The sequence below is a fragment of the Amblyomma maculatum genome, chromosome 1 (genome assembly GCF_055883805.1).
Source record: "Amblyomma maculatum isolate TAMU_Amacu chromosome 1, ASM5588380v1, whole genome shotgun sequence".
Taxonomy (NCBI): Eukaryota; Metazoa; Arthropoda; class Arachnida; order Ixodida; family Ixodidae; genus Amblyomma; species Amblyomma maculatum.
Genome location: NC_139344.1, coordinates 240,753,428 through 240,778,957, shown reverse-complemented (window position 1 = coordinate 240,778,957; position 25,530 = coordinate 240,753,428). Strand labels below are relative to the sequence as shown.

The 25,530-nt window shown below is 46.6% G+C and overlaps 2 protein-coding genes across 3 annotated transcripts in view; one reads left to right on the top strand and one right to left on the bottom strand.

Annotated features, from left to right (window-relative positions):
- The window catches only part of Rab3GAP1 (RAB3 GTPase activating protein subunit 1), a 257,376-nt gene that overhangs the window by 10,959 nt on the left and 220,887 nt on the right, over nucleotides 1-25,530 (bottom strand). For both annotated transcript variants that reach the window (XM_084590698.1, XM_084590699.1), the window contains exons 16-22: nucleotides 16,769-16,823; nucleotides 13,054-13,267; nucleotides 12,851-12,945; nucleotides 12,293-12,430; nucleotides 11,437-11,664; nucleotides 9,923-10,019; nucleotides 4,591-4,682 (exon numbers count right to left, since the gene is read on the bottom strand). In XM_084590698.1, the coding sequence (XP_084446824.1) occupies nucleotides 4,591-4,682; nucleotides 9,923-10,019; nucleotides 11,437-11,664; nucleotides 12,293-12,430; nucleotides 12,851-12,945; nucleotides 13,054-13,267; nucleotides 16,769-16,823 (919 nt within the window). The remainder of the gene's footprint in view (nucleotides 1-4,590; nucleotides 4,683-9,922; nucleotides 10,020-11,436; nucleotides 11,665-12,292; nucleotides 12,431-12,850; nucleotides 12,946-13,053; nucleotides 13,268-16,768; nucleotides 16,824-25,530) is intronic.
- The window catches only part of LOC146206047 (uncharacterized), a 57,897-nt gene continuing 49,981 nt past the window's right edge, over nucleotides 17,615-25,530 (top strand). Inside the window, exon 1 of the mRNA XM_084590697.1 lies at nucleotides 17,615-17,729. The gene's annotated coding sequence lies outside the window, so the exon portion shown is untranslated. The remainder of the gene's footprint in view (nucleotides 17,730-25,530) is intronic.

Below are 25,530 nucleotides of genomic sequence, written 5' to 3'. Positions count from 1 at the left end.
TGGCGCTGCTTGAGCGCATCGAAGTGGTTGACTCGACATTTGAATCTGCCAAGTCAAAATAGGCAAATGCTTTAGGTCACTAGGTGTTCAGTTATGAAGTGCACCATCAAGCGTTCCTTTTGCTGCAGTTCTGTTCGAAGTTGTTGGCCGTTTGTGTTGACAGAGATGAGTGCAAAGTCGGAAAGGCATTGAACTTGCATTAAAAAAAGTCGGGCTGGAAATTCTGTATTTCAGAAAAAGAAAACTGCAATTATCAGAGGCATTTGACCTTAGAAACCTGCTCCGAAACATAATTCAACTGCTCCAAAATGGCTTTATTACTGCTCCCAAAGTTGCTCCAAAATGCTCGAGCCTGCTTCCACCCCTATGCTTGCCAGCAGCTGCCCGGAAGACAAGATTGCCATTGGGCAGATACTAAAAGGTACTAGAACTTCAATCAGCTCATATTAGATAAATGCAGCCATGCAATTTGGTCTTGACGAGAAATTTGTAGCTGAATAAAACGCAAGCAGTATTATGAACACAGTTCTTAATATCTAACAATGAATAGTGTTTTTCTGAAAAAAAAAAAAAAAGTACAAAAGTTTGCCTCTCTTACTCAGTGGTCCGGTCACCACTACACTGCAAACAAATTAACTGTTGAGTGTTCAATACACATGCATATATCCTAAATGGAATGGTAGTGTTCTTTCCAAAGTAATTTTAGCACATTCCAGCCAACAGTACACCTGTTTTTCCTGAACCAACAGATCAAGCTTGATTTGCAAATCCACCTTTATTTCGTAGGGGATCCGATTTTGCAATGATCACAAGACTAAACAAGTGCTCAGTACCAGCGTTAGGAATTAAATGTAACTGAACATTCAATACACGTTGTGCCAGGTTTGGAACAAGGTATTCGATGGAAATGTCTTTGTACCATATGCTGCTGTGTGCTAGAAAATTAAACATCAAGTCTGATCAAGTGCATCACTGCTGGGTAGTCATCTTGCCTTTTTGAATAGCTCTTCATGCAAATAAATGAAAAAAAGAGGGGGGATGAGAGCTTCTTATAACCACGATGGTGGCGAATGTGGGCAGTACTACCATCTAAACCAAGGGTCTCAAACTCGCACTGCTATGCGAGCCGCATTAAGAGAAACAATAAACAATACAATTAAAAACAATAAAACAAATACAAATAAACCAAAATGCCCAGTTCCTAGACCGGACTCTTTCATGGTTTGGTTTGTACGATTTGAATGTCCCAAAACGGCTCAGGTTATGAGAGACGGCGTAGTGGAGGGCTCTGGAAATTTTAACCACCTAGTGTTCTTTAATGTGCACTGACATCGAACAGCACATGGGTGCCTTACTGTTCGCCTCTGTCAAAAATCCACCGCCGTGGCTGGGATTTGATCCGGCATCCTCGAATTCAGTAATTGAGCGCCTCAACCACTGAGCCACCATGGGCACTCTTTCATGAGTGGGAAAGAAAAGCGACGCCTACTTCCTTCTATTTAATCGCCAGATGGTCACCACTTCATGATGGCTCCGAGAGTGCCACTAAAAGGGTACAACAGCTAATACTAGACTCACTTTTCTTCAAAGTGGAAGACATATACTTGGACATGAAAGAGAGGGTGGGTTATCAGCACCTCACTTTATTATAAAGCAGGTGAAGTCAGTTCAGACACATTAGGGTGTCAATGACTCTTTTCAGATACTGCATGCAGGCGAGGCCATCAGTTGATTTTCGTTGGAAATTGAATCCGATGATAAAGCAGACTTGTCAAGCTGGCACATGCATTCTGAACAAAGGCTGGAATTTTTTATCAGAATAGGATCTGATAACACATGCACACACACATTCAAACATGCACCCATGTGATGGCTTTTTCACCGAAAAGGGGTTATACTGCTGATGCAGTTAAAAAAAGTAGCTCCACACGGCAAAAGGATGTAGAGCACACTGTCTACCTTAGCTATGCTCCTGACGTTGCGAAAGCAGCCAAAAAGACCAAGAATGCTACTTAGCAGAATAGGGCATAAAAAGGGTAAGCTCAGCAGGGCATGTCATAGATACATTCACTCTCAATGAAGAGGTAGGCTGCAATATTTTTTGGAATTTATGAAGGAATTGCTAATATCTTGAAATGTTTATATCACTTGATTGATGGTGTGGATATGGGCTATCGTTGAATATCCTTTCTGAAAACCCACCTGCTTTTCCAGTTGACTGTAGTCAAACGTTTCTCTACCTTTTTGGTGATTACCTTCGCATGCACCTTGTCGAGAAGGGAAAGTCAGATAACGAGCCAAAAATTCCAACGTTCTTTAACATCCCTTTTTTTAACATACTACTATGTGTTAGCATATTTTCATGCTTCCAACACATTTGAGGCCGCAAGGTACTGCATATCCAGGATAGGGCTTCTCTACGGTGATCTCTTCGTTGTCCCTCCCCTCTCGTTATCCGCAGAAGTTTGCATATATTTCGGAGTCCTGGCTACTCTGTTTTCGAACACGTAAAAACAGTTTCCAGTTTTATGGAACTCCTCATTTCCTTGTAGTATTTCATGCTGTTTCACCTTACAGTTCGATATATTTACAAATCTTTTGTAAAAGGTTTTATGTTACATCATAATAAAATTTGTGGCTCAGTGGGCTCCTACTATTTGGACGTGAGATGGGGTTTCCAAAAATGCTGAACTAGTGTATACATATGCAGCTCCACCAATATATCATCTTATATTATCCCTCATGAGATATCATGCAGACAAATAAATGGTCTATTTGTGTTTTGAAAATTTCATTCAAATTCTCAGAAGTTCAAATTATCTAGAACCTCTACATATATTCAAAACCTTTTCAATGTCTGAGTGAGCTTTTTTATGTTTACCTACACACAAATGGAACCGAGAGGCAGGGGCTAGCAAATTCACCACATTACCAATACCTGGCCTTGTCCAGACAATATGTATTGTTCATTGCCTACTTGGAAAAAAAGTGTCCTTCCGGTGTATGTCATGCCTTTTTATTGATCTAGCCTTTATTGCCCATCTTACATTATTAGTTTACAGTCCAATATAAGCCTCATCCTGACCTAACTGTTTCTGAAAGCTGATTTAACATGAAAGCAAGGTGCTTGAGGCAACCAAATTACAAAGTAAATAAAGTGGTGCTAGAGTATGAAGTATACTAGAGCACACAGATGCCTTGAATACAAACCCTGTATGCAAACGAAAGCAAAGCATCAACAGGGTAGATTAAAAAAGCCAACCACATTCAAAAATCTCCTTGTTCTTGAACCTATCTGAACTGGTTCGAACCAGGACAGTCTTGCTCTGGATTTGAACCCAGAACTGAACCTGAGTCCAAACCGAACAAGAAAAGAAAAACATGCAGGCCGGTCAGATAAACCAGATTCCCTGTGAGGCAAAACTTCATGAACAATGATGGTAGAACCTGACTCTAGGACAATAAATATATGCAGTGACAGCATCTATTAGGTCTATGCAGATTAGCATGTGGTCCCCGGAGATTTTGCAACTGATCTATTGTGTTGTTTCGGAGCTCCCAATGCAGTTTTATATGCTATTCTATAAGCTATATAGTAACTGGAGTCAGCTTTTCCTTCGTTCTCCATCTCTCCTTTAGACTGACAGCATAGGATATGATAAGGTTGGCACAAGACCTAAAACCCAGAAGACAACAATAATGAAGGGATCGTTAGCCCCATCAGCGAGGAAGCAAGGATGCGCCTCTGCTACATAGACCTTGTTTAGTTGCACTAGTGACGCTCAGCTGCCTAAATTCATCATTACTAAATAAATGGCAGATGCAGATACAAAATGACAGTACAAGCAGTTGCCCTGTCCTTCTGTGCACTGTCTGCATCTACTATTTCGATATGAATCAGCAATTTAAGATACTACAGTCATGTAGAATGAATTCTAAATTCCATGCATTTTAGCAAGTTTACTTTTCCACTGTTGCAGTGGGAACATAACAAAAGAAGGCTGTCACGTCTACCCTTGTGACATAAGCTTGCTATTCAAATTTACTTGCTTGTGTTGGTGAAGCAGCACAGTGCCTTGATTGCACATTTTGAATGTTTACTACCTAACATTTGCAAAATCATTTCCATAACATTTCAGTACACAGTGGTGTCTGGTTTGATTTACAGTAACTCAAGCTATGAAGGACGCTGTAGTGTAGTAATAGGTTCCAGACATTTTGACTATTGGTGGCTTTCAACATGCCCTGACATCACACAGCATATGGGCACCTTTCTTTTCACCTCTATCAAAAAGTAGCCAGCACAGCTGAGACTGAACCAGTGTCCTTAGGTTAAGCAGTTCTCTAACCACTGCCCCACCATGGCGGTATGTGGTGGTGTAAAGACTCTCTAACTCACATGTAAAGCATATCTCATAATGGTTGGGATAGTGCTACAGCTTATGTTGATAATTTTTTTTTTAGTGCACTAGGCTCATTTTGAAGAAAAAAAAAGAAAAAAAAAAAAAAAACTCTTCAAAGGGTGTAGATTATTCCAATGTCATCGTTCTTTTTTCTCTTTTAAACATGGCAGAACCCCATACTACTTACCTTATACTTGGGTTCTTTTCCTCTGAGCTGTGAAGCCACTTTCATCACAGTTTGCTCCAAGAATGCTGTCAAGGAACGAGGGCCTTCATGGGCTAAGGGAAAAATAAAGTGTAGAATATTGCAGGTGCTTCAGTATCTCTACATGCATGCTGGCAGTAGGAAATTTACAGCTCATAAAAGAGCAGTGCTGTATTGGACTATTAACCTATATCTGCAGTATTCCACGCATATTGTGCCAGGGCACTCAAAAGAGCGTTGAACTATTGCAGCACAAAATCAGTGAGCTGCTGGCACCTGCAGGCCATTCTTCACACAGAATTCCTGGCCTGAAATTCACAAGGAGAATTTATAAATTGCAAGACACAATTAAAGGGCCAATGATGAGGGAGGGCAAATCTTTCTTTTTTTACTTAGTATACAGATTAGGAATGACCCTTGCTCAGCATTAATGTTCCTCTCCATGGTCGCAATCTCTGCTTCCTTTTCTCTGTAACCTTTGGCCTTGGCAAGGAGAGTTACCTCATCCTCAACATCTAGCATCTAGCTAGCATCAACTAGCAACATCTAGCTAGCATCTCAACATCCTCAGAGATGCTAGCAGCTGACTTCCATAAAAATATAAGCGTTTCTTTCATCTGACACATTCTCAAGCTCTCCAATGATGCCATTTTAGACGTGTCCGCATCCACATGCTTCCTCCGTGCTTCAAGTGCGCTGACTCGTCACATTTTGAAGATGCTTCACTGCATGGCATTACTACACAGTCCGTGCAGTGAAGCATCCTCGAAATGTGATGGGGGATTTGTGAAGAGGCACCATTGCTACTGTGTCACATTGCAAGAAGGGCCATATGCAGGCACTAACGATTCTGACTGAGATTCCCGATAATGCGCGCAAATAAAAGCGCTTGACAAAATCACAAAAGTTGTTGTCTGGGCTAGTTGGCTTGAAGCACAACCCTTGCGCATAGCCCTTCATGGCATTACAAAATTTCAAAACATTGTCGCTGCCGCTGCCCCGCCACGGTGGTGCAGTGGTTTAGATGCCCAACTACTGTGCCGAAGTATCTGGGTTTGATACCGACCGCCACCGGCTGCGTCCCGATGAAGGCGAAACGAAGAGGTGTCTGTGTACTGTGCGATGTCAGCGCACATTAAAGATCCCCAGGTGGTCGAAATTACTCCGTAGCCCTCCACTACGAATCCTCTTTCTTTCCACTTTCACTCCCACATTCCTCCCTTCCCTTACGGCATGGTTCAGGTGTCCACAGAAACAAGTGTGACAAGTACCGCTCTTTCCCCTTCCTGTGAACCCATTACTATTATTCGTCGTTGCCACTTAGCTTTCATCTCAAATGTATACACATCCGTATTCCACGAGTTCATTAGGTAAAATTACTGTGATGCGATGGTTCTCGGCAGTTTTTAGAGACATCATATAATTCAAGCCCTTGAAGGCCGAATGAAGGTCTCTTGAAAGCGCTGGCTGCGTAAGTTTGCTCTGCTGAACAAAGTATTATACTGGAACTATTCGATATTCGATTCGAGAGTTAATATTTGGTATTTGCACACCCCTAGTTAGTATACATAATCAGCCACCTGTGGTATTCACCTATGAAATGCAATAAAAATAATGAAACTAACATTTATTATTGATGATGTTTCAGTTTCATCAACTGAATGGTGGCTGTGACATCGAGTTGGTGTTTAGGTCACGTGAGACATGAGAAAAATTGCAATATAAATGCTGATGCGGAGTTTGTCATCATTCCAGCCCTTGAAGCAGCCTGGCTTTAAGCGAATTAAAATTACACATCAGTGAGTATATTGTTTTATTATTCTTTTTGTGCCTCACGTAACCAAATATCAACTACACATCAAAGCCATTGTTCAGATAATGAAACGGAAACAGCAATCCTAGGCGAACAGCAAGGGGTGATGCATTTTTCAAATGTCTAATGCAGCCTTAAAAAAAAAAAAAAAAAAAGAGAAAAAAAAGAAAAAAAAAAAAGCCATAAGCACCAACTAAAGTTTACTGTCCGTAGTCATTTCAGGAGCTCCAAGGGCCTTTAAAACAGTTTTAAGGCAAAGGCTTTACCAGCCCCATTCACAGAAAAGGCAAATTGGCAGCGTACCACTTTCACGGTCTATCGGCATGCAGCAGTATGAACAGAGCGGATGCACGTGGAAAGGGAGAGATGCGGCCCTTTGGACCATGCATGCGAGGGCATGTGTAGTCTTGGGTGTCTGACGAGTGAGCGGCATGTAGCTGGAAGGAGTTGAATGACAGGCCATAGCGCTTCTTCCACGCACAGCAGCGTGTCTCCTACAGCCACAACACTGAGTTGACATGTGATATTTTTAAAAAACATGTGCTTCTAAAGATTCCAGCATGTGAGTGCTTGCATAAGCACAGGAGTGACAGCCGTGTCGGTGCTGTAGGGTGCAATGTAAAGGGGCTCCTGTGGCCTTAGCGGTTGTGTTCATGCCTTCTCATTATAACACCCAGGCAGTCCCAAGTGTCTCTGTCAACATTTTTTTTTTTAAATCAAGGGTATTGAAGGTCTTTAAGAGCCAGTGCAAACACTGCTGTAGGTACATTACAAGTATAAATGTTAAATAATCAGGTAGCAAAACGTTTTGTTGTTTAATGTTTTAGCAGTTATGCAGGACATATACAGTCGTGCCCCGTTAATATGGACGACCCGAATTATGGACAGTTTTTCTGGGGACAAAACCTTTTCAATGTATTTATGCCTCGTTAATATGGAAACTCGCTGTCCGGACAATGGACAGGGGAAGAATGCACGCGCCCCACTTGGGCCCATGTATTTTTGTCTCGTTAATATAACCAGTGGTTGAAAAAAAAGCAGAGTAGTCCGAACACAAGTTAAAGAAGGGCGCGCCGCCCGCGAACCTACGCGACAGCCGATACGGCGGGATGCCTGAACGAGCCCTGTGGGGTTGGAAAGAACCAAAGCCGGCGTCTCGCCGTTTTAAGGAAGGGGGGAGGTGGGGGGGGGGGGGGGGGGAGCGCAAGAGCGGAGAGGAGCGTACACAGCAAACCGAGGGCCAGCTTAAGAAAGACCCCGAAAGGGGGAACTAGGAGGCCTCTGGGTGCAGCGGAAGTGCCGCCGCAGTCGGGAAAACAGCAACATGTGGTTGCAATAAATTCTGCTGAACGTGCGAGGCCGGTAAAAGCGTAAAAAAGAAATGACAGGAAGAAAGACAAGTGCCTACAGTGGCGATGGGAACTGAAGTTTTCTTTCCCAAAGCGCAATGTGGGTTCCATGAAGCCGTTAACGCTTTTCGGTGAGAGTTAAGACACGCTCACAAAGTACAGCGACAAAAGAGGCGACGTACGAACACGCAACCCGGACCGGGCGTCCCGTCCTGGACGCGCTTCCCTCTCATGCTCCTGGTTTTCGTCCTTGTTGCGCTGTCGAACGGCCAAACTATGCACACTAGGCGGTCCGTATGTCGGCTCCGCTTTGAGTCAACAATGCGGCCTTGACAAGGTCTGAGCTGAGCTCTTCGTAGTCGGCTAGCCTTCGCTCTAAACTGTACTTCAGCTTGCAGTGTTTGTTTTATGGGAACACATAAAAACGGCGCCAAGAAGATGGGATGTTCGATAGCCCTCTGCATAGCAGCTTGCCAGCTTGACTCCTTCGCTTTCTTACAGAAACAGTACAAGGCAAAAAAAGAAAGAATCAGAAGAACGGAAAGGCAGAAAGGTTAACTAGGCAAAAAAAGTGCACAGCATCAGGAGCCTGTAGCCCTGAACTTGAGTCTGGCTTTTGGCATAGTGGGAGTTAAACGCAAAAGAACAGAGCTGAACGTAGGCGCGAAGAAATCTGTGAATACAAGCGGCAAAAGCCATCTCAGTCAATCCAAGCTGCGAGGGACTAGTATCGACAGCTCAGCTGTTTCCTCGCCTCAGGAGAATCTCAAGCAGCTACTTAGCGGCTACTTAGCTCAGTGAAGAGCACATTTTGGAAGTGGCGGTGAGTAGAGAATCAGACGCTGATTCATCGCCCAGTGGGGAGTTCGTGCTCGAAAGTTCGACCAACACAAAGCCCAACATCATGGGTGTCATGGTAAGCGAGTCGCTTCAGGCCGCACTACAATTTTTCGAAGACAACAATGACAAGGATAATGCACTCAAATGTGCCGGTGTTCTGTGAAATTTTGAGTCCAGTGCACACCGTTATGTACAAAAGCAGACATTAATTACAATTCTCTTTTCTCAATAAAATCCTTTTTGTTTTTATTCATGACTTGTTATTATGGATGACTCGCTTTATGGACAGTTTTGGTCGGGAACCAAAGTGTCCATATTAACGAGGCACGACTGTATTTCCTTTCTTTTAGATGAGTTTTTTTAGTGGCAAGTAAAATGCGTGGAACTCGTTAAATTTGCACTATGACCACTTGCCTTGACACTCCATGCATGCTACTAGTCTTTGCATGTAGTGTCCACATACATGACCTTCACACGCCCAAAGTTTGCAAGTTAAAAACTTTTCAAAGCAATCTTAATATCATGCTAGTGTAGAACTTGACTCGCATCATAAAATGCACTGAATTAATCCTATCATGAAAGCACCTTTCTAAAATTTTTGCAATCAGCATTTGTACCTTCTATGAAGATATTTGAAAATTTTAAATACTGCCACCCTGCTAAAATTGATTTTTACTCACTGCTTAATTAGCGAATCAGAAAAACCTTGCTAGGAGGCAACAATGTAAGGCAAGGAATGGACAACAATGAGTCAGTGTATACTTTTTAAGCATGGTTCTAATTATTTAAGGCACCTTGTATATTACCAGAACATGGTTTTTCAGGTCAAGAGCGCATAAGCGTCTATGCGTCATGTAGCGCATAAGATTAGTTGTCTCCAGTTATTTTGTGCGCTAGCTATCTGAAGACAACTCTAGAAGCAGTAATGAACACCACCAAAGTTGAGCTATAGTCGGGTACAACTTAAAAATCAGAAGTTGCTAACTATGGGACATGGCATGTGACATATGCATTACTGCTAAACAGCAAACAAAATCAGGTTTCCAAATTTGACAATACAAAAGAAGCCAAAGGCATTGAAATTGTTGAGCTGGTAATCTGGTCAGATGCTTAGCTTTTTATTTAGGTAACCAGAAATGCTTTAACAGGGAACTACTTTCTCTGATAGAGGAATGGTGTGTTGCACTTACTGTAGGCCTGAGCTGTATCCAACTACTGTCTGTGATCAGCTCATTAGAAAAGAATAAATGATCGATGTACAGTACTTTATACCAGATATGCTGCATTTAGTGGAAAAAGTAAGTATTCTTACCATGATCAATGATGTGTGCTAAGGCACAGTGGATTAGAATGGGCATCAGAAGCTTCACAATCTCACTTGGGCGCAGTGATAGCAGATAAAACAGTACCTGCATGATAAACTTGTGTCAGTGATGCAATGAGAAAGGCTACTAAGTTTGAGAATAAAAACCAAACAGGGTTGAAGACAGTTCAACATGCATTTATGGAATTGAGATTTTTTCAACACAATTGTTTCTGCCTCTCACCTTGAAGCTCCCTTTAATTAAGGAGGCCCTATGATGCAAATCATGCATGTGGCTTTTATTTTTTGTGTGCAGAATACGATATGGCCTTAAAATGCTCAATGAGATCTCCAAAGTTGTAGCATTCAATACTTAATCCTGCTCCAGAAGCACTCATCTATGGCCAGTGGCATCAAAATGTAGTGGCAATCTTTGGCAGCAGATAGAACAACCAAACTGATTGTCTGGGCATACTGTTTAAATTCTATTTACTTAAACTCAAGTGCACTTTTGCATAAGCTTTTTGCATAAAAGAAAAAAAAAAACCTGAAGAGAAGCACTGCAAACAAACGAAAACTAATAAGAATGATATGAGGGGTAAAATTTTCCATTTTGCTTCAATCTATTATCATACAAGGAATTGCTACTGTTCCAAATTTCAATTTCCTCCACTCTTCAATTTCAGTGTAAAAAAAAAAAAAATAAACAGTAGGCAGAATGTGGCCAAAACTCTAGAAAGAAGGGAACAGAATACAGTGATTAGATGGCAGCAGTAAGTTCTGCAAACCCAACATTAAAGGGGTTACAAGCAGGCACTGGGAAGCCCTACTAAACTCTCACACTTTAGTCGAACTTCTCCGTCAGTGAGTGTGTGCGCAGAATGCTGGCACTGTCAAAATGCATGGCAGCAAGCTGCTCTTGCAAAGCAAGAATGATGTGCAGGCTTCCACTGCATGCGTACAGGGCATGATTCTGATCGGTAACACATAATCTTGGCAGTGGCTGAGTGGAGTGGGAAGCACTAATATCCACAGCAGACAGGTATTTGTGCATTTTGCCTACATGATCAAAATATTTAATAATGTACGTACTTACATAAAGGAGACAGTATACAACAAAGAAACACACACGACATGTGCCCTGTACCTGTTGCATGTGCTCCTTCGTTGTGTCCTGTCGTCTTCAAGTAAGTATGTACATTACTGGAAATGAACCAACTCATCCAAATTAAAGCATTAAATGACCAAAATCCAGCCATACAGCTGAGCTTAGATCCTGCTACCTTAGGCTCAGCAGTAGCATTCTGTAGCTGTTGACAGTGCCGCAAGACTGGGCTCCCAATGAAGGCTTCAGACACCACACAGTGTAAATCCAGTATCAAAGCTTACATGAATGCAGTGACAGCAATTGACCTAGTGGTTCTTAAAACGGCAATAACTGTTATGCATTTGCACCAAATAGACGGCACTTGAATATCAGAACACAACACTGCTGAACAGTGACGCACACCACAGAGACGTACCTTCTCAGCTTCCTTGGTGTCATCAAAAAGGCGCTTTTGGCGGTGTGCAGGCATAGGCCGTGCTGTCTCCCATACCTCCTGCCAAGTGTTACCGGGCAGCTGCATGCGGTGGCTCAGGTGGCCTTCCTCAATTACTTGCCCAGTTGCCTGGTCCACCAGCGGGGCCACCCAGTCACGGGGAGAGTACCAGCGCACAAAATCACTCAGCGATGCCCCTGGGTTGGCTGCCTGGATGCACCAGTGAAAACAGTACACTCACATCTCACACACCTTTCCCAACATGCAACGCAAAACATAAAGCTGCTCACAACACGGTGCAATAAATGTGAGGATCGTTTTAATTATAAAAAGAATAACAGCAACCCTGGCTTACCAGCTTAAAAAAGGCATACTGGTAGAAAAACATGCACATAACAAACAAACAAGGACAAGTGTGAAGACCAAACTGAGGATCTGTACCCAGGCTGTACCCTTTCACATCACACTGCTTGCAAACACAGAAGAGGTGTGTAATAAGAAATGTCACAGCAGAAGGAGGGAAATTTAAATGATCTCTAATAAAACTGTTCCCTTTCTAAAGATCATTTTTTTTTCCCATTCCTCAACTCAATCTGCACAGTGTATGGACACAACACATGCCTCAGGCTGACCTCTCCGCAGTTTCTTGTAATTAAAGCCCATTTTTATAGCCCCAAACGTGTCCTAAACAAGGCTGTGTCCAAACAGGACAGTAAGCAATAACTGTACTCCTGTACTTTGGACAAACGCTGTACTCTCTCCCAGATCGCAGATTCCCAAGGCGGCATAGACCGTTATTTCGTTGCGCTCACAGACGATGCCATCAGCAAACGCCCACCTTGAATGCCTCCATGTCCGAGAAAAGGCAGGCGCTTTGCATACGCGCACGCAGCATGGCGCCCTCCGGGTTGCTGCCCAGCTTTACCAGCGCCTCGGCGTGCTGCTCGAGCATGTCCTCCGTCATCGGAGCTGGCTCCTGTCCAAAAAGAAATAAACGTCGTGGACGTAGGGAAAAAAATCGTCAAACAATAAGTCCTGGCGTCAGTGCCACGAAACTGCTTCACGAGTATGGGCTGTCATCCCCATATTCGCAAAAATAAAACCTACTACTGTATAGAGACCATACAGAAAGGAAATCAACATAGCGATCATGACATTCTGCTCAGCATTCGTGACCTCAGCGGACATCATGTGCACTGATATAATGTCCCAGCTGTCTTGAAACAAGCCAATGTAAAGTTCTCCGCTGAGCTTTCACAGTACACCGTAGTCTTGTGATTTTTTTTTTTTTTTTTTTTTTTTTTTTTTTTTTTTTTTTTTTTTTTTCATCTTGCTCCTGTCCGCGGACCTCAGACTCATTCACGGTGTATACAAGAGTGAGAGGGAGGTGCTGCACCTGAGTTATGGGGATGTAGAGGGGCTCGTCGCTACCCAGCAGCGTCATATTACCGCACCGGCGCAGCACGCCCTCGCGCACGGGTTCCTGTTCACCTGGGAAGCACAACAAGTGGAGCTGCACTCAGCTAGGAAAATACGGGCCATGTTCGCGACAGCAGAAAAGACACGGCAAAATGCCAGCAAAAACAGTGAGAAGGGAACCTGCGCTGGCTGTAGCGGACTTGCTGCTTCCCACGTTGGCAGCATTGTCTGCAGACTCGCACTTGTCACCTTCTGCGGCAATGTCGTCTGGACACTCGTAGAATATGTCCTCGTCGCTTTCGCTCGAGCCAGACTTGCGCTGGGAGCCCGAATCATCCGCGGCGAGGTGGCGGCGCTCTCGCTTTTTTTTCCTCTCGATGCAGTAGTTCAGCATCTGCACGCGGATTCCGAAAGAACGCTCACAAAGAAGCCTGGACTCACTGCGTGATTGTGCAAGGATTGACACATTCAGAGCGCAAAATCTAGATGGGACAAAGAAAAGAGAGAACAGAAACACGGGGCGTTGCTTCCTTTCGTTGTGTCCCATCTGGTCTTGGCGGCCTCTCGCACAGAAATGCAGAACCGGCTAGTCCGACAGTGTACATACTTTAACCGGAGGATTAAATCATCAGGAAATTGGAGGCGATGATTAGGACTCGTGCGACGGGGTACGCATTAGCAATGTACACGTGGTGCGCACACAAAGTGCGATGACAGACATACGTGTTTGTCACCTCCTCCTCAAATTTAGGGGCGGTACATATGCTTATTGCAAGTTTTTCGTTTCACTCAAGTCTTCCGTCTTTCCTGCCTTTCCCCAAAAAGAAAATGGGAGATTTCCCTCTATCCATTCGGCCACCTGTCAAGCGGCGGGTGGCCCTTCTGTGGGCCAACTATGGCAGGCTGCAGGGGCTTCAGAACCACGATACTTTCTTGGTGGTGAGCCTCTTGTTGCTAACGCGATAAAAACCGGACAAGTAACTTTTACGGACCCCCATCATGCATTAACAATGTTTATCTGCAGGCACAATGGGGAAACTTGATTCGCTGAAACCATTAAAGACACGGACGTTTCCAATTCCATCCTTCATGCGCGGGCCTCTCGCTCTCAAAATATACAAGTTGACGATAAGCCTTCACTGCTCAGCTTGCAAACACGAGTAATAAAGTCGTATACCAATAATCTTTACTGCAAGCGAACAGGTCTGACTCCGTTACATGGATGGCACAGACGTCTGAGTATTCACAGCATACGCAACACGAGAGAGGGAATGCGCTTTAAAGAATATCAGGACACGTACATGCAAAAAAAAAAAAAAATGACAGCTAGTGCATTAACAAATTCGATTAACCGTATCATAAGCCCGCTGAAATCAACACGTCTTTCACATGCAGAACGACCGAAGTGGCATGCACCACGGAATACGTGCTCGAAGAAATTTGCTTTCCCAGTGACTTATTCATTATCGGTTTTGAATTCCTTTTAGCACTACTAGCCGCAATCATGGATTTCGCCGACGTCTGTCCGAAGCCGCTCTCTCTCTCTTCGTGAACTTGAAGTGGAGAAAGAGAAGGTAGCTACGCGCGTGTCGCGCGGCTCAGCATTGGGGAGGCGGAGCGGCCGCACAGCTGTAGCAGAAGGCGCGCTCTCTCTCTCTGTCCATCCGTCTCTCCGTGAACTTGAAGAGAAGGAAGGGAAAGTGCGGAGCGGCCGCATAGATGCACTGTGAGAGAGGGGCGTGTCAGTTGCGGACGTGGCGTCCGTCACTGGGCAGCGTTGCACAAGCGTGTGTAACTCGTGTGTCGCTCGCGCGTCCTCAACTTTGGCATCTCTCCCTTCGTATCAATCACTCCTCAGCCTTCACGAACAGCTGACGTGCACGCGCGGCACTCCATGGTCCTCAGCTCCGAGCCACTCGACGCGCCGTAAGCCTCCGCGCTGGACTTTATCCGCGCTCTGCTTCAAGCGCATCTCTCTCGCTCTTCTCTCTCTTTCTCTCCCCCTATGATCCAACCCCAGATCTTTAAGCCGCAGAGCAGTGCATTGAAGTTTGGTCGGGAGGTGTTGGGCTCGACTTGTCTGGAATTTGGACAGTTATGGGAAGAGCGGACGGTTACTGCAAGATAGAGTGTGTGCGCGTGTTTACAAGACGGCATCCCTTTCGGAGAAGTGTCTCGGTCGCGCGCACGTGTTTCCGGAGACGGGCCCGTTGCCCCTTCCTTTACGGTACAGATGCCGCCTGCGCAACACCCTGCGGTCCGGAAGCGGCCGGCGCCCCTTTTGCTGTCGCGCAACCGCCGCCGCCCTCTTCGGTCAGGCGACACTGCTCGCGGACCTCTGCCTTGGAAAACGGCGGCTGCGTCAAAAGAAATGGGGCGACAGAATCGGGGAACCGGAGGACTATAAATCGACAGTCGGCGGAGACGCGACCGTTTGGACGCTCAAGTTCACGCAAGGCTGACAGTGGACGAGCACAGATAACCTTCGTCGGCTCCGAAAATGCTGATTCCAAGGAGGGATGATACATCAATCGACCAGTGTCGTGGTGGGAGGCCCGGCGAGAGTATGAAGGCACCGCCTTATCGTGAGCTGGTTTTCGTCAACGAATGTGATCGGTTAATTAGGATACAACAGCAAAATTTCTCCTCGCAGTTCGGAGGACTTGAAATGTGACCTCAAGGAATTCTTGGATCATCTTGGTCCGAGATCTTGATCCTAACTCGTAAATATGTCCATAAATTATGTCTATCTCGCCTAACTTCGGTAAACCGGCTGCATCGTATTCTGCACTTCGTTGGGGAACCGAGAAACTTCGGAGACCATCACGGAGTACGAACCATCACATCCTAACTGCGTTTAATATAAAAGCAAAACGAAGTATAAGAAAGTGTAAAATGCTTGAAAAGTATAGCGGGGATAAGCGGTGCTACGCACCTACTTCGCATTTGATTAACTATGCAAATCGGCCGTATTTTTTTTTTCGTACTTACCTTCGAATGGACTAGCTTAATCTTCAGCCCGTGTTTCCCGCTTCATCCTTTTTCGTTCCGCCCCGTTTTTCGCGTCTGTGCGACATAAATTAAAGCCTGATGAAATGCGCGCCACCGGGCGGTTTCGAAGCGCACGCGTCTTCAGGACCTCTCGGGGGCAAAGAGATGGGAGGAGGTTGGAGATGGTCAGCGAAGGCGCCGTTGGTCACAGCGGCACGCACAGGGCGATCAAAGACAGGCACGAAAGGCTGAACAAACAATGGGATGGTTAAGGGCGATTACGTACAATTAGTAAATTGCGGCCCCGCTAGAGGCACTTAATCACGCTGGGATGCAACCCGCCGCCGATTAGCGCGCACAGGAGCTGCGTGCACGCCGCTTCGCTTGCGCCCATTAGCGCAGTGTCCGAGAAAGCCAACCGACTGACTCGTTCCTGCTCCAATGAGCTACAACACCTACCTTCTTCTCGACTGTCGTCATGGGCGACTAGATAAAAGAGCATAATTATTACACTGTTTAACTTTAAACCAACCTGATTCGTTTACTCCAATTATTTGAAGCCAATGCGCTCCCCCCCCCCCCCCCCCCCCCCCCCCCCGAAGCTTGTCCAACTCGTCGGGACTTCCTCTCCTGGTGTCCTCTACCAATTCCACCTGGTAGAAATAAAGGATGACTGACTCAGGTTGACTGACCGATCAACGCCCCAAAGACAATGCATACAGGAGAAGCGCCTGAAATCAGGCTGCGTCCAAACCGCAATAAAAATTCAGCCTCTGTGTCATGAAAACAGCTTCTCATCAAATGAGTACGGGATAGTGACATGGAGAAATCGTTTGAAAAGCTGTCAAGCGGCACACCTTGTTTGGGATTACTTACAATACGCCCGTAATTATATGCCACATACCTGAAGCTTTTGGTGAAGGATCGAGGCAGCTAGATTCGGTGTGCCAGGCTCCAGACTGCGCAATAAAAAAAAGCAAAAAGATATAAAACGCACTCCAGTAGATATTACCAACACAAAAACAGATATTGACAATATTCAGCAACTCGCAGCAGTGAGCTGCTCTCGGATGTCATTAAAGGGCTCGCGGAATTTCTCTCCCTCCAGAGTTTTCCTCATCCAGGGAAACGATTCGACCACGAACGACTCGTTTCAAAGCCTTCGCGCACAGCCAGGAAACGAGGCAGACGCGAGTTAATGGCTCTCGGTATTGACAGGCGTACGTTCAGCGCCCACGACAAATACCTCCTGCTGAAAGTTTCTTTCTGCAGCGAAAGTAATAGAAAAAAAAAGCGAGTCGGGTGCCCCGAAAGCGGTGGATATATTATGGGCATCATATAGATCACGAGCCCGAAATAGCGCGACAAACGGCTCGGCTCAAAACCCCGCTGCGGCGTAACCGCCGAACACGGCACACTTACGTAAGCCGCCCGTTTCCCGCAAGCCGAGAATGCGCGACGGCATTTGATGTTTATTCTGGCGCGTACCGCGCTTCCAAGCAGGAAGGAGCACACAATCGAGAGGCAGGCGCGCGCGGAGAAAGGCGGCGCGAAGCAAAACAGGCGGCTTATTTCGGAAACGGGACCGGCCGGCGCGTCGATGATGGCCGGAACAATCGCGACAGCCTTGACGTCAGCAAAGGAGGAGGCCCGCGCGGTGGACGAGTAGCGGCGCGCTCTCCTCGGGAGGAGGCGAGGGCGCAGCACGCCGCCGCAGCTGCAACAGGTTTCCTCGGCCACTCGAAGGGCCACACGGGCCACGGTGCGCACGCAGTGTGGAGAGACTCGCGCCGCCGCTCACGGAGGATATTACACGACTGATACACCTCTACGTGCGCGCCGCCAGCATGACTGCACCGGCACATGTGAGTACGCGCGCCCACGCTGGCAGACCACTGGACTCCGACCGCGCGTGGTGACCGAAGCCCACTCATCGCCTGAAACCACTGCAGTACCTGCGGCAGGCTTCAGACGCTGAGCGAGCTCCGCCCCGATATACCGCATAGGGGAGGTAACGGCGCGCGAGCATGCTTTCCCATCGGGCAAATTCGGGCGCTATATGTTATGAGTTGTTCATGCGATACAAAGAAACTTTTATATAGAGAGTTCCAATCAGCTGCAATATTCACGCGGTATGCACAGTGTGAGCCCGTCCTTTTTTTTTTTTTTTTTTTTCCCGCTCAATTTTTTTTTTTGCGATGCCGACGGCGACTTGTGCATTTAGCGCCGTGCATGTTCCACTGCGTATCACGTCTCGTGACAGCACCTCATTCCTTACTACAACAAGCGAAAATAAGCTGGCTGCTAAGTTCAGCTGGAGAAGTGGCAGCGCTCTCTTCGGCTGTAATATTTTCGCCGCTATTTACGGTGCGTGATAAGCCGAGCTCAACTCTTCTCACTTCAGCACGTAAAGGATTACTACTCGGAGCAACGAACATGCAAACAAAATCTATAAATTAACTGTGATCAACAAAAGCATTTTTAATGCCACAGATGAAACCTTCATTACATCTTCGAAGATCTTTCCAAGCTCATTACGCCTCACTATTAGAATAGTTAAACAAAAAAATGTGCCGCAAAAATGATTACAAAGTCATCCGCGGTGGCTGGACTCCCTCCGTTTGCTAATGGCAGAGTGAAGGGTAGAACGGCAAATGTACACAACGTGAAGGTGCCAAAGGAGTGTTCGCAACAGTTGACAGACTTCAGTCGCCCGTTGCAAGATAGGTGCACCGCAAACAGACACCAGCTTCAATGTCTCAGCGGAAAGATTCGTCATGGACAACGGAGCTATTCCAAGCTAAAGCATGCGGCATGCCGTGAACGCCAGTCAACCTACCATCAGAGAGAGAGAGAGAGAAAAAAAAAGAATGTTTATTGCATACGCATAAAGTACTGCCTGCGTGAGTCCCTGTTTTGGCCTATGATTCAGCAACAGTAGCGAAATTTGTTGGCAAAAGTGCACGTGGAGTATGGCGCGTTTCGAAGTTCAGCACAGTCAGCGAGTGCTTCGCTGCACTCCAAAAATCGGCAGTCGCTTGCAAAAACACCGCCGGCGGCAGAACCCAAGTAGGTCTAAGCGTTTTAAACAAACGCGATTGATTACTACGCGCGTGCAACCAACCAATGAAAACGGCTCGAACGAGACAATGCGGCGGACACCACGACTGTACGCACTTTTGCGCCAGATGCAGTGCTGCTGCGATCAGTATGAGAACCACAACGTGGGCAAAATCTAGACTACCCGGTACCTGCGAGCCATATAGCGCGCAAGGGTGCGCGAAGATTGATGTTCTCCGCTGCAACATTCACGACTTTCTCCTTCGCCCCAACTTCCACTCTCCTACACTAACTGGCCGAACCGTTTTTCCTCCATAATCGCTCATATAAAGCCGCTAAAGACCTACTCTCGCATCTTTATTTTCCGGCTTTTTTTCAGAGCACGCTTTTTCAACGTAGTACGTTTGTTCAAAGTGTGCGTGCGCACTCGCGCCACATAATGTTGAACCTCTCTCTCGGTCGAAGAGTCAGCATACAACGTACTCCCCCCCGAGGCTCCGTTTCTCGCTCGAACATCCGGGATACAATGCCATATTATCCGGCGAAACCAACCGTGACGCATCCATTGCTCCGAGGCGCTTCCAAATTAGCCGCGCTCGTTGATCGTATCGCACTTGGCTCGACTTGGGTGTCGAGAACAGCGGGAACGAAGTGACATAACTGCACTTTTGGAAAAAGTGAATACCGGTCTCCGCGTGGTAGTCTTTTTCCTCGTTTTAACAGCCAATATTCGCTGACGTCACCGGGAGCGTGTGCACACACACACACACACACACACACACACACACAAAAAAAAAAAAAAAAAAAAAAACTCGATGTGCCGAGATACCGACATGCAGAGAAACGCAAAGCACGTCGTTCAAGTATAACTGAAGGATGCTCCAAGACTTTGAGATTCACTCTTCTCCATATTTTCAGCTAATCCTGTCAAGCCTAAGCTTGCCTTCCATTGCACGTGACCAACAAGACGGCGACAATGCGGCTCGCTGAATGATTTGCATCCGCTGGCGTTGCATACCCGCGAGGGTATACGCAAACTTTTCGCCTCCACACAAGGCCAAGCGACTCGTGGCTCTAAATCTTTTTTTTTCTCTTTTTTTCATCACGCGCATGTTCATCGTTGTTTTGAGCGAGGAGAAGCTACCGCTCTCATTGAATTTTCGGTTTTAGCGAAATGTAGAACATGATATTTAACGCGCCCAAAAAACGACACAGCAAACACCCGTTTCATGGGCTCATATGTAACTTTTTTTTTTTTTTTTTTCTGTGCAAGATTACTTGTGCACGTAGGCTCACGAAGATGCAAATTTTGTGACTTCGCGTTTCGCGTTAAAAAAGAAAACAGACCAGTGCACTTGGATCTGGATGCTCGCGCCCCGCCCAGAGTTGAACGAGTACATGTGACTATAGTATTCTAGCCACTGTAGCATGAACACTCCAGCTCTCCTGGACACGCTGCGCTTGACGTGAAAACTCAATCCGCAAGGCTGACATTCCTATCCTAGAAAACGCCCAGCTCGTGCAGTGCACCTATACACTTTTCTGAGGTGCACTATCGGAGAGCATGCGCGAAAACAAACAGCACAGGGCAAAGCGACCAACTCGGAGAACTCGCGGCCTCACATCGAAGGCAGTCAAGATGGCCCTCCGACGGTCAAGCTTGCTACCCGTGACTAAGCATCCATTGTCCACGGGGAATCGGTAGCACCCTCATTATTGGCCTCAGCCGCACTGCGAACATTAGCAGTAATGGAGACTATTATGCAACACATTACGCCGCCGATGGGCGACAGCGCATGCACTAGCCAGCGGCCATGAGTCGCGAACCCGCCCTGCGCCTAGTAAAGAGTGCGATCACCCGACCGCGCTCGCTGTCCCCGGGCGACAGCGTCCACTCCAAACGTAAGCGCCTCACTCGAAGAAGGAAGCGGCTACGAATGCTCCATCCTCCGAGATAACTCTTCTTTTTGTTCAGCCACTAAGCGGGCCCAGAGGCACGTAATTGCCTCCCCAAGACAGTGAAACGACAAGAGAGGATGCAGGGACTCCCGCCTACATGGCCGCCTTCGAGTCGTAACGCCAACGAGCGGTTACAGCCGGCAACGACCGCTGCTGCGGCATGCAGGAAAAGTGTCAGGCAACTAGCGCACAAAAGCAAACGGCTCGCTGGATATCCTTGGCAAGCGTCGATGACTTCGTCCCTCAGCGCGTCGCGCGGTCGTAGCACAGAGCCCCTTTTGGCCAAACGGCGCAGCCTTGAATGCACTGCCAGCCGGGGAACGCCAGCGCACACGCAAGGCTGTGGACGGCAGCACCCTCACCCTCGTCAAGCGAAGCAGACGTGCGAGCCTGCGAATCGAAAACATCGGCCCAACGGAGCTCGATAGCATCGTAATATGTGGCCGCGCCAGGCGACTACACCCGAGTGGACAAGAAGCGACCCTGGCAACGGGTGGGATTACTCGCTGCCCGCCACGGTAAACACAAAACGCTCCTAATACATATGAGATTTCCGGCGCGAAAGGGGGAAAACGAATTTTCAGAAATTCAAGTGCATCGCAGCTCATACCAACTGTTACTGGCAGTCTCGCGAAAGTGGGAGCATCTGAACCAGACACAGAATTGAGAAAAGTTGAACAGCAGCATGACCAAAGCACAACGGTATAATATGTGACGCGACCTCACAACAGCCTTGCCTACGCCAAAAGTGGGCCAACAACGGATCGCGGCCACTCTTACGAGTGCTCTTTAAAGAGCGCGGATACACAAACACCAGTTCTGTGGGTATTACAGCGACCACCGCCAAACGCATGGTGCTGAGAATGGCAACGTGGAAAAAGGTTTACTTATATAAGATGTAACCCGCATAGTTGCTTCTGCATGTACTTGTGACCTTTTTTCTTCAATATCGTACAATTTCAACCCATTTTCATTTGATGTCATATCATATTTACTCCCTTTAATAATACCTTAATTTGCTACTTTATTCCTTTTTCTCCATCTAAACCATCATTCTCATGTCCTGCCAGGGACCAAACTAAAACTGAAGTGGATATGTGTGCTCGTCTCTGATCTGGTCGTCGTGTCTTACAATTGCACGTTTGGGAGCCACATCGAATCCTTATGAAACAGACCAACTCATTTGATCCTCACATCATTCGGCACGCAGCAACGGTCAACTGTCTTTTTTGGTCAAGAGCCAAATCTGCAAATTCTACTCCTCTCCCTCTCTCTCTGAAAGCGTATTGGTTTTCACCGTCATCATGGCAACAGATGTCTCAGTCACAAAATAATTACTTAATCCCTCTTTCCTTGTTACCGCTGCTCCACATAGATACAGACAGAACTGGAAAAAACTAGCACCAACATTTGGGCACACATTGGAGAGTTTCGCTGAACCATGGTGGGATAGTGTAGCGAATGAATGGGGTGGAGGGCGCGACGAAGTTCAGTTGCGTAAAGGGATGGACAGTGCTTAAAGTCTGGCTCCGTTGGGGAAGGGGGGGGGGGGGGGGGGGGGTATGTAGTGTTTCGAGAACTGGTGGAAAGGGAAATAAAGAGGGAAAAAGAGAAAGCGGCTGGTTGCCTGTTTTGCAAATCGTTTTATACAAAGGGGAGAAATCATTATTTCTCTCCATCTCCGGTTTTCGAAAACGTGTTAATGGTTCCTATTAATACTCACTGCGAAACTCAAAATGATAAAGAAATCTGATTACACCACTGACAAGAACAAAAAATGGTTGCCTACTATTCATACAGTCCTTATACTTTCAAGCGCGAGGGGTCTCGGACCCCCTTTGAATATTACTGGGGGGTCTCAGACCCCCCAGAGACCACCCTGACTTTAAGCCCTGGGGATGGAGCATTACGAGGTTTGTAAAATCGCTGCTCCGGATGGTCGGACTTCACGTCCAGCGGACGTCCACTGGAAGTAGAACGCCAAGTAGTATTTCGCACAAACGACAAAGGCGTCGTGTGAATGTTTCGAAATGTAGTACCATGCTCACAGAAGCACCAGCATTTCCTATCTTCTCAACGTATAGGGAGCTTGCATGAAGCGATGCATGCCGGGTAATCCGCCATGATGTCGCTGGCAGCAGACGGCGGGCAGCGCAGACAGGGTGAATTGAGCAAGTTCCTTGTATTTTCGATGGTCCACCGAGCAAATACTCAGCTTTTCGTGCGCTGCCCTTACGTGCGTGCAATTAGAGAGTTTTAGTACTGCGTAGTGAGCGCTACGTACGCACAGCCCACGTACTTTGCGGAACGCTGCGCCACGGTCGCGTACATGCCACAGAAAGACTTTTAGTAGGGCGGAAGCCCATACGTACGCAGGGGTCTGAAAGCTAACGCGGCAAGCGCAGTGGCTTGTGCAGTGCCATCTCGCAGCCATTAAAATCTGGATTTTCCAGCGCAGGAACTCCTGCTTTTTCCGACAGGCGAGAGATGGAGCCCATGCTGCAAAGGTGCTGATATGGTTCGTCGTTTTTTACAGAGGATGAAAATATAATTAATAACTTTAACCGAATCGGAGCCCTACCCCCAGCAGACGTAGTAGAAAATGAAAATTAACAATACAACCCCGTGCAAATTTTAAATCCGAAGAAGCAAACCGTTTTTCCGAAAGAAACAATGTCATGCCAAAGCAGTTTTCCGAGTTAACAGTGCGCCTATGATGTCATCATTCAGTGCAAAGTAACTATGAACCTCGGAGAATACACTGCGAAACTATACGAAGTCTCATTAGAGAGGCGGAGTATATTTAAAATGCCACGAAACGGATGCCGGAAAAGTCGACACCATGGCCCATAGGCAAAGAAAACTTACCAAAATAATTTTCCGGTTTAGGCCAGCCCCAATGAACACGACAGATGAGTAAAAGTTAGCGAATGCCTTGAAAAAGTATGACAAAATATGCTACGGCTTTTTTGGAGCCAAACAATATTTAACGCGCCTCGATGAATCTGCGTTGTAAAAACTTATACATACGCCTGAAATTTAGCTGTCTGCTCTTCCGAAAGTTTCAACGTTCCCTCTTAAAGGCGGCCGCTCAAATGATACAAGATTTAAGCTAAAAGTAGTCATCGCTCGGCACGAAAAACGAACCGTGTACAACAGCAGATGACCAACAGTCCGTCTGCTCACACGAATGTCATTCGCGGTCGCCGGCGTCGTCTGCGATCAAATAGAGCGTCCGCTGCGCCGCCGTCTGGTACAATGGACCATTCCCTTCCGAAGTTTAAAAATGCCTTGTGAATGTAGTTTTGTCTATGGGCTGCTTACTTTGAATGAAAGGTATTAAGAAAATTTAGTACATACGGTAGCTGTATGCGAGAAGCTTCCGCGATTGGGAGAAGCACTCAGCGCATAGCGAGCGTGTGTGCGGTATGTACGGCTTCACAACACACATTTTAGCGGCGTTTATAAATAGATTACCCGCAGAATGACTCAGCATACTTTGTCACACATTTATTCATAGCACTCGCCAACATTTATTGATAAGCAGCCTCCATTGGTACTGTACTAAACAAGAAAGATACTGTGGTGAGTTGCGTTTACATGTTTTCTAAGGGCCCTACCAGCTCGTACCCCTATAAGTCACGCAGCGTTATATAGATACTCCGCCTTTGAAATGGCATTTCATATTTTCACAGTCTGTTCTAGGATGTTTGTAGTTGCTCTATACCAAAAACAAAATCATAGGTGCCCCGTGAAGACATAAAATGGCTTTGAAATATTTCGCTTCCACATATTCTCATAGGTGGTAAGCCTATACATTTCACCCCCAGTCTGCGGCGGGGTCGCTAGCGCTCCCTTTGTTTGTGAATACGGCGTTTGTCTATAGGCGTAAAGCCCACGGGAAACTTGGTACTTACTGCTTCAAGTTTCAGAGGTCCTGGCGACGAATACACCAGCTAGAAGTTCGAGCGTTGGCGCAGCGCATTCATAGAAAACAATTTGTGCGTCGCATAAGGCAATCCGCGCCCTCTACTGCGGAGCAATAAATGAATTAGAAAATTTTACTTCTTGCGAAACGTCAAATCGCCTGCAATGAAAAGAAAAGAAACGAACACGCGCTGCGTGTTTGCTGCTCGTCATGCGCGGCCATATAGCCAACGTGTCTGTCGAGCTTTCTCATACGCGAGAGCAACACGCAGACGGTTCAACGAACGCACGCAGAGGTAGGGATTTCTGCGTACGCGAGCAACGTATACGCAGTACGCAAAAATCATGATGCGTATGACGCATGCGCAGTAAGCAGCACGCAGGCCGCCTACGTACGCAAGGGTTCTGCGTATGCTTACGTACGCAGTACTAAAACTCTCTATTGTCAGCAGATTCCTGAGGAACGTACGCGTCGACGCTGTGCCTGGAAAATCGGGCGCACTATGAAGCAATGCAATTGCAGTGCGACGCGCACCTGTTCAAGCTACGCGACGACTGCGTCTGGACCTGGCCGACATCGCCGGCATTCATGATTTGTAGTTGTAGCAAGTAGTTTTATACTTGCCCGGATTGGTGTCGTTCTCGCGTGTGACCCGTGCGAGCCATTCGCGTCGGCGTCGCTAGAGGAATCACTTGCCTTCTCGCCCTCATGCCGACGTA